This window comes from Pseudochaenichthys georgianus, chromosome 5 (genome assembly GCF_902827115.2).
Source record: "Pseudochaenichthys georgianus chromosome 5, fPseGeo1.2, whole genome shotgun sequence".
Classification (NCBI taxonomy): domain Eukaryota; kingdom Metazoa; phylum Chordata; class Actinopteri; order Perciformes; family Channichthyidae; genus Pseudochaenichthys; species Pseudochaenichthys georgianus.
Window position 1 is genome coordinate 4,581,688 of NC_047507.1, and position 7,735 is coordinate 4,589,422.

Below are 7,735 nucleotides of genomic sequence, written 5' to 3' on the forward strand. Positions count from 1 at the left end.
ATGTGTGTGAGCAGTGAATGTGGCTGTCAGCTCTTGTACTTTACCCACATGTTGGTTACGCCCATCCTCTGGATCTAAAGGGGAGGAGCCAGGAAATACAGAGTGGAGCTGGCTGTGTCTGAGAGCAGGACGAAGAGGGAAGGCTCATCAGACTCTGACTCATTCCAGGAGGAGGAGCAGACACTCTGAAGTGTTCCCTCATTTACAAACGGAGCCTCGCTTACAACTTGCCCTACATTTGAAAACAGTCATCAGCTGTAAAATATTATTTTTAAATTCAGGCTGTTGTAGCTCAGGGCTCCAGACACATGGTAGCAGTGGTGTAAGAAGTACTCAGATATTCTACTGAAGTAAAAGTAGAAATACTACGGGGTAAAAATACTCTGTTGCAAGTTACAAAAGCATTGGTATCAAAATATACTTAAAGTACCAAAAGTAAAAGTACTCCTTATGCAGAAAGGCCCTTTTCAGAATATTGAGTTGCTGGGTTACTATAATGATTATTGATGTGTGTTATCACAGTTAGTAACAGTAGAGCTCATTTGAATAACTTCATGTCCTGCTGCTGGATATGTTATCCTATACATAACTGTCAAGGTGTATTTAATAATTGATTTATATTTTGAATGAACTACTAGTCTATATCTAAGTAGTAACTTCAAGCTGTGAAATGAATGCAGTGGATTAAAAAGTACAATACTGTCTTCTAAAATGTAGTTCAGTAGAAGTCTAAAGCAGCATAAACTGAGACGTATTGGCATCAACCACTACTTGCTGCGCGTAATGTCCCATTTTAGAATCATATATATTGAATTACTGGATTATTCCATTTTGTATAGATTAATGTGTTTGTTACATCCCTAATAAAGTGTAGGGGAAATGGAGACAGTAACACACAACAACCAATAACAGTCAGGGTGAAAATTAACACAAGTTTATTTATTTACAATCTAAGAAAATGCCAACAAATGTTCTTTAAGTGAGGAGACAAAGAAGAGGTTGCCAAATTAAATGAATATAACAAAACTCAAACAAAAAGCCCTCACTATCTGTTCTACTAACAAGGAAACAAAACAACTACAGGGTGGCAACAATCTACTAACCTAGTGTGTCTAACAGAGTTGACCTACGTGAGGAGAGGTCGAGGGAACCCCAAACTTACCCAAATCCTCCCCCTCCCACCACACACACATTTAACAATACTAAACACAAGGTGGCAGAATAATGACCAAATCTATCAGAGACCACTGCATTTGTTACTTCTAGGCTGGATTATTGTAACTCTTTATTATCAGGGAGTACCAAGAAGTCAGTCAAGTCGCTTCAGCTGATTCAAAATGCTGCGGCTCGTGTACTAACCAGAGTTAGGAAAAGGGACCACATTACTCCTGTTCTGGCTGCCTTACACTGGCTCCCTATAGAACACAGGATAGAATTTAAAATTCTTCTTCTCGCCTACAAAGCCCTTAATGGGCAGGCGCCATCTTACCTTAAAGAACTCATTATACCCTACTGTCTACTAGGGCATTGCGTTCCAAGAATGCAGGGTTGTTGGTTGTTCCTAGAGTCTCTAAAAGTACAATGGGAGCCAGAGCCTTTTCTTATCAAGCTCCACATTTGTGGAATCAGCTTCCAGTTTGTGTTCGGGCGGCAGACACCCTATCCGTTTTTAAGAGTGCGCTTAAGACCTTCCTTTTTGATAAAGCTTATAGTTAGGGCTGATTAGATTCAGCCCCTAGTTTTGCTGATATAGGCTTAGTTTGTCGGGGGACATCTTACTTCTTCCTTCTCTCTGTCTGTACCTGTGTACTCTCATGTTCCCATTAACCCAGCTTCCCCACATGTCTTTCTTTTTGGTGTCTATATACGCCGGGATCCGGAGTCATGGATGATCCTGCGGTCCTGTGTCTTGGATCGCGAGCGCTGGATCTTGAGTCGTGGCTGTGGTCCTGGATCATCGGTCCTGGATGGATATCCTCGTGGATTCATCTTCCTATTATACACACATGCATTTCCAAACATTTGGACTACCTATGTTGCAAATGTATTATCTTTTCAATTTACACACGGCATCTATTGCATGTCTGTCTGTCCTGGGAGAGGGATCCCTCCTCTGTTGCTCTCCCTGAGGTTTCTCCCATTTTCCCTTTAAACTGTGGGTTTTCTTCAGAAGTTTTTCCTTGTATGATGTGAGGGTCTAAGGACAGAGGGTGTCATATTTTCATACTGATATTCTGTACACACTGTGAAGACCACTGAGACAAATGTAACATTTGTGATATTGGGCTATATAAATAAACATTGATTGATTGATTTCACCCCGACTCTCTCAATGTTATTTGTTGTTGTGTGTTACCGTCTCCATTTTTGTCCTAGAGCTTATTGGGGACGTAGCAGTAAAAAAAGAACTACCTAACTAACCCCACTGCAGCCAGCATGTCGTTGTGTCCCTGAGACACTTCACCCCAAATTGCTCCTGTGGGGATTGCCCACAGTATTGAAAGTCGGTTTGGATAAAAGCGTCTAATAATTGACAAGTAATGTAATGTGTGTACAATTCAACTCAACTTAGTGCAGCTTCACTGGAGAGGATAGATCATTCATGTTAAGATACAAAACAAAAGACTGAGATGTTCACTTATGTCCTCTTAGCTCTTTTATTAACAAGAAAACCCCCAACATTTTATTTTGTACAGACATGTAAATGAACAACCCAGTCTCACGGCATTTCGTGTTCACCAACATGATTTTTAATCTATTGATTCGTGTTCACCATCACGATTTGCCCCTTTTTTTCGTGTTGTACAGCACGATTTTAAAAGCAATGTATTTCTACTGGTAACGTGTTTCGTGCCTGCAGGCTGCAGCACGTCTTTTTCTCCGGTCGGGTCGTGGAAGACCGGAAGCTGTGTGGTTCATAAAAACATGTTCTTACTCAATATCAAGCCACAATTATTGATTTTATTTTAAATCGTATAATTTCGGACTTTTGTTGCCGTCTGTGAGGAAAATAAATGGGGCTCAGAGCCTCAGGATACTGAAATCTGTATTTTTAAATATTTCTTTCCTTCTAATTTGTTATTCTTTTCAAAATAACACACTGTTATTTACTCACCAATAACACACAATTATCCTTGTTCTTAGTTATTGGTTTAATTCCATAATCTCTGGCTTTTTTGGTGTCCGTCAGGAACTGAATTTCAAAATAAAAATAACCGGAAACAGACGTAGGCCTATAAGGGACATTTCGAACATCATTGCGATTGTCAACATTTCTGAATTTAGGATGGGCCGAAGACACTACACTACCCATAATCCCCAGCTATCGTTTAGGACTACAGTCTTTAAGCAGAGCGTCAAACAGCTGTGTGAAATGGAACGAAACCACGCCAGATTATCCAAAACTGGAATCGAACACCCCCCCAGAACTACACATGCTGGCTATTGTGTTTCGCAAAATGTTCTATGGGACGTCTCTACTGAACGTTTTCGTTTTTCCCACAATTAGAAGTTGCCATTATTAAACACATTGGTGTTATCAAATGTAAAACATATAATTAATAAATGGGTGAAAATCACTTGTGTCCATAATGCGCAGCATTAATATATACCCACATGACAGCTCATTGCTACTTTGTAATTCTACTCCACTACAATTCAGAGGTTAACCTGGTATTTTTACTCCACTGCATTTATTTGAGTTACTTTGCAGATTCTGATTAATTATGTGAAATATATAAACAACCCTTAAATCAGACTTTAGTTACACCTGAGTGACATTCAGGTAAGGTGATTGTCAAGTGCCAACAATCAGGAGAGATATTTGATAGTTGGTGCTTGAGAAGACTAAACATGTATCATGTATCTGAATGGAAACAAGTAATAAAGTATATTCATTACTCGTTATTCTCTACTAATAGTTCATTAAAGACTGTATATTATGGCTATTTTGCACATCCCTTTCAAGATTTTCAAAGGTTTATTGACATATCATACACAACTACAGTGTAGTTATGCAATTAATGAAAAACTTGGGTCACAGGTTCCTCAACAGTGCATTACAAGACATATATCAATATGTGTGTACCACCACCATTACACTGTCATATTCTGCACATTTCTTATTCTATCTACATACATAAGAGTATAATTAATGTGTATAATATCAGTTAAAATAAGTGCTTCAACATAGTTAACATTGCAGGAAAGCAATATATTAGACGTTAATTACTTTGTCAGGCTTAATATTTAATGTTTAAATAAAGGTTAATCCGTTTTTCTGTTTTGCACCTCCTCCTATTAATATCTTTGTACATCCTGCACTAAACTGTTTTATTGTAGAGATCACTTATAGTATCTTCTTGATTTTTTATATTCTATATTTCTATATTTATACTTTCCCCCTATGAAAGTATGTACTCTTAATATTTTTTTAATCAAATATAACACATACAAACAATAATTCAATAACGTGCTTTAACCACTAGGAGGTGCACACAAGGTGCACACAGCCATAACAACTTTGTATTATTAGTGTGTATGTACAACATCTGAAGATGTATAGTTTTATGCATGCTTTCACATCATTTTACAGCATATTGCTATACTATTTCAGACTCAGTATTTACATTCAAAGAAAATCAGTAATATCTTTAAAAACTACAGTCCTTTTCTATCAGCTGTGCACCGTTATGGTGTAAATATAACCTATCTATGAATTAGATCAAATGTAAAAGTCGGCCGAATTAGTGTTGATACTGCAAGGAGACGTATTGTGTGAATAGAAATTGAAGATGCCGTTTAATTGTTGATATATTTATGATCCACATCAAGTATTCAGTTTCGGCGCCATTTCTTCCAGTTTTTCCAAAGGTCTTCTCATCAGGGCTCTCTAAATAAAGAACTACGGCATATCTGTAATATGTAATGCAGCCGAACCGTGTATTACAATGCCGTTATGTGATGACTTTCAAAGAGAAAAGCAAGAGCACTCGGAATTAAGTATTATTTTATACTTTTAAAATGTTTTCCGGATTTCATATAATATAAACACCAACTCCCAGCATGCATTGCGGCTAACACATCCAATCAGAGAGCTTAAAACCATAGCTGAGGATCTTGGGTAATCCCTCGAAATGCCTACGTCTGTTTCCGGTTATATTTATTTTGAAATGCAGTTCCTGACGGATGCCAAAAAAGCCCGAGATTATGGAATCAAACCAATAAATAAAAGCAAGGATAATTGTGTGTTATTGGTGAGTAAATAACAGTGTGTTATTTTGAAAAGAATAACAAATTAGAAGGAAAAAAATATTTAAAAAATACAGATTTCAGTATCCTGAGGCTCTGAGCCCCATTTATTTTCCTCACAGACGACAACAAAAGTCCGAAATTATACGATTTAAAATAAAAGCAATAACTGTGGCTTGATATTGAGTAAGAACATGTTTTTATGAACCACACAGCTTCCGGTCTTCCACGACCCGACCGGAGAAAAAGACGTGCTGCAGCCTGCAGGCACGAAACACATTACCAGTAGAAATACATTGCTTTTAAAATCGTGCTGTGCAACACGAAAAAAAGGGGCAAATCGTGTTGGTGAACACGAATCAATAGATTAAAAATCATGTTGGTGAACACGAAATGCCGTGAAACTGGGTTGAAATGAGGCACTCATCATCTCACATCTTGAAAATTAAAATAGAAACACAATTTATTACAAACTCAACCTGTTTCTTGACTTTCTTTTAATGTGTTTTCTTTCCTCCTTCGAACTTCCATTTGTGCATTCAACACATTGAGACTTAGTCAAAAACAGAATATCCAACAAATATCTAGAGCAAAGTCTACATTCTCGTGCAGAGAAATATCAGTTGAGGTTAACAGAAATCCTCCTGAGCAGTGACAGCCTCCATGGCTAACAGACACAGGAAGGAGCGCCGCCTAAAGAAACTCCAACATCTACAGAACAACTCATGAGAAGATGTTAAAGCACATCCCATGTTTGATTGACAGCTGATCTCTGTGCAGTGAAGACATGAACAATCAGCTCTCAGCAACAATGATGGACACGCAATGAGTTTAAGAAGTACAAGAGTTCCTCAAATGACTTCAGGCTATTTCAGTTTACACAACTCAGCTGTGGCTCCATAACCATGAAGCCGAACTCCAGCATGGAGAGGCTGAGTGAATGTGGTCTGGACTCTGTGGAGGAGAGTCATGGTTTCAGAGACGCTGTAGAAGGACAGAACACCTGCTCTGTGATCCAGGTACACTCCTACTCTGGAGGACAGAGGACCTGAGACGGGAGTTTTGATGTTGTTGTGACAAAAGTAATAACTGTTGTGAATATGTTAAGAACCCAGCTCTGGAGGTGGGCTCTGCTGCTGACGGTAAAACATCCACTTCAGTCGGTGAGACGCTGGTCCATTCCTCTCTCAGGACGTCCTGTAGTTTGTCTCTGACTGCTGACAGGGCCGCCGTCACGTCCTCAAAGTAGCTCAGAGGACGGATGTTGATGCTGGATGAGTGTGTAGGTTCACTGAGAGGTAACAGAGAGGGGTAGTTGAGCAGAAACTGGGTGTGATCCTCTGTGTGAGACAGCAGCTTCAGCTCAGCGTCTCTCCTCTTCAGCTCCCTGATCTCCTGCTCCAGCTTCTCCTGGAGCTCTTTGACTCGACTCACTTCAGTTTCCTGCTGGGATCTGACCTGCTGCTTCACATCAGAGCTTCTCTTCTCCATGAGACGGATCAGCTCAGTGAACGTCTTCTCACTGTCCTCCACTGCTTTATCAGCAGAGCCATTGACGGCCTGCACCTCCTGCTGAAGCAGCTTCACCTCCTTCTCTCTGTCCTGGATTCTCTGCTGGATGTTTTGTCGACTCCCCTCCAGCTCTCTCTGCCTCTCAGTCCTTTCCGCTGCAGCCAAAACTGTGTCGTGGCCTTTGTGTTCGTCCACAGAGCAGAGATAACAGATACACTGCTGATCAGTGCGGCAGAACATCTTCTTCACCTCCTCGTGACGAGAGCACATGCTCTCCAGGAGCTTCTTGGAGGGCTGCATCAGCTTGTGTTTCTTAAAGGCAGGTGATTCATAGTGAGGCTGGAGGTGTCTCTCACAGTATGAGGCCACACACTGCAGACAGGACTCCAAGGCTTTCCGTTTTCTCCCAGTACAGGAATCACATCCCACGTCTTCAGCTCCAGCATAGCAGAGATCAGCAGGAGCAGCTTGGAGTCCAGTCTTCTTCAGCTCCTCCACTAAAGCTGCTAGCATGGTGTTCTTCAGCAGGACAGGCCTCGGTGTGAAGCTCTGCCTGCACTGAGGGCAGCTGTGGATCTTCTTCTCATCCTCTTTATCCCAGTGGGCTTTAATACACTTCATGCAGTAGCTGTGTCCACAGGAAGTCGTCACCGGATCCTTCAGTAGATCCAGACAGATGGAGCAAGAGAAGGTCTCCCGGTCCAGCTGAACTCCTCTCTGCGCCATTTCCCCTCTCAGTGGCAGCGAGTGTCTGAGCTTCACTTCCTGAGAGCTGAAACTATGTGAGCTGTGATCTGAACAGCATGTGTGTGAGCAGTGAATGAGGCTGTCAGCTCTTGTACTTTACCCACATGTTGGTTACGCCCATCCTCTGGATCTAAAGGGGAGGAGCCAGGAAATACAGAGTGGAGCTGGCTGTGTCTGAGAGCAGGACGAAGAGGGAAGGCTCATCAGACTCTGACTCATTCCAGGA

General features: G+C 40.9%; 1 protein-coding gene across 1 annotated transcript; it reads right to left on the bottom strand.

Moving 5' to 3' along the window:
- Positions 1 to 6,032: 6,032 nt before the first annotated feature.
- On the bottom strand, positions 6,033 to 7,488 carry LOC117447069 (E3 ubiquitin/ISG15 ligase TRIM25-like). Its single transcript, XM_034083659.2, has one exon. It carries the CDS (start codon positions 7,486 to 7,488, stop codon positions 6,226 to 6,228), a length of 1,263 nt encoding a protein of 420 aa, XP_033939550.1. The 3' UTR covers positions 6,033 to 6,225.
- Positions 7,489 to 7,735: the final 247 nt, after the last annotated feature.

Bases quoted from the DNA above. Each gene is read 5' to 3' on its own strand.
- LOC117447069 (XM_034083659.2), bottom strand. From the start codon at position 7,488: ATGGCGCAGAGAGGAGTTCAGCTGGACCGGGAGACCTTCTCTTGCTCC.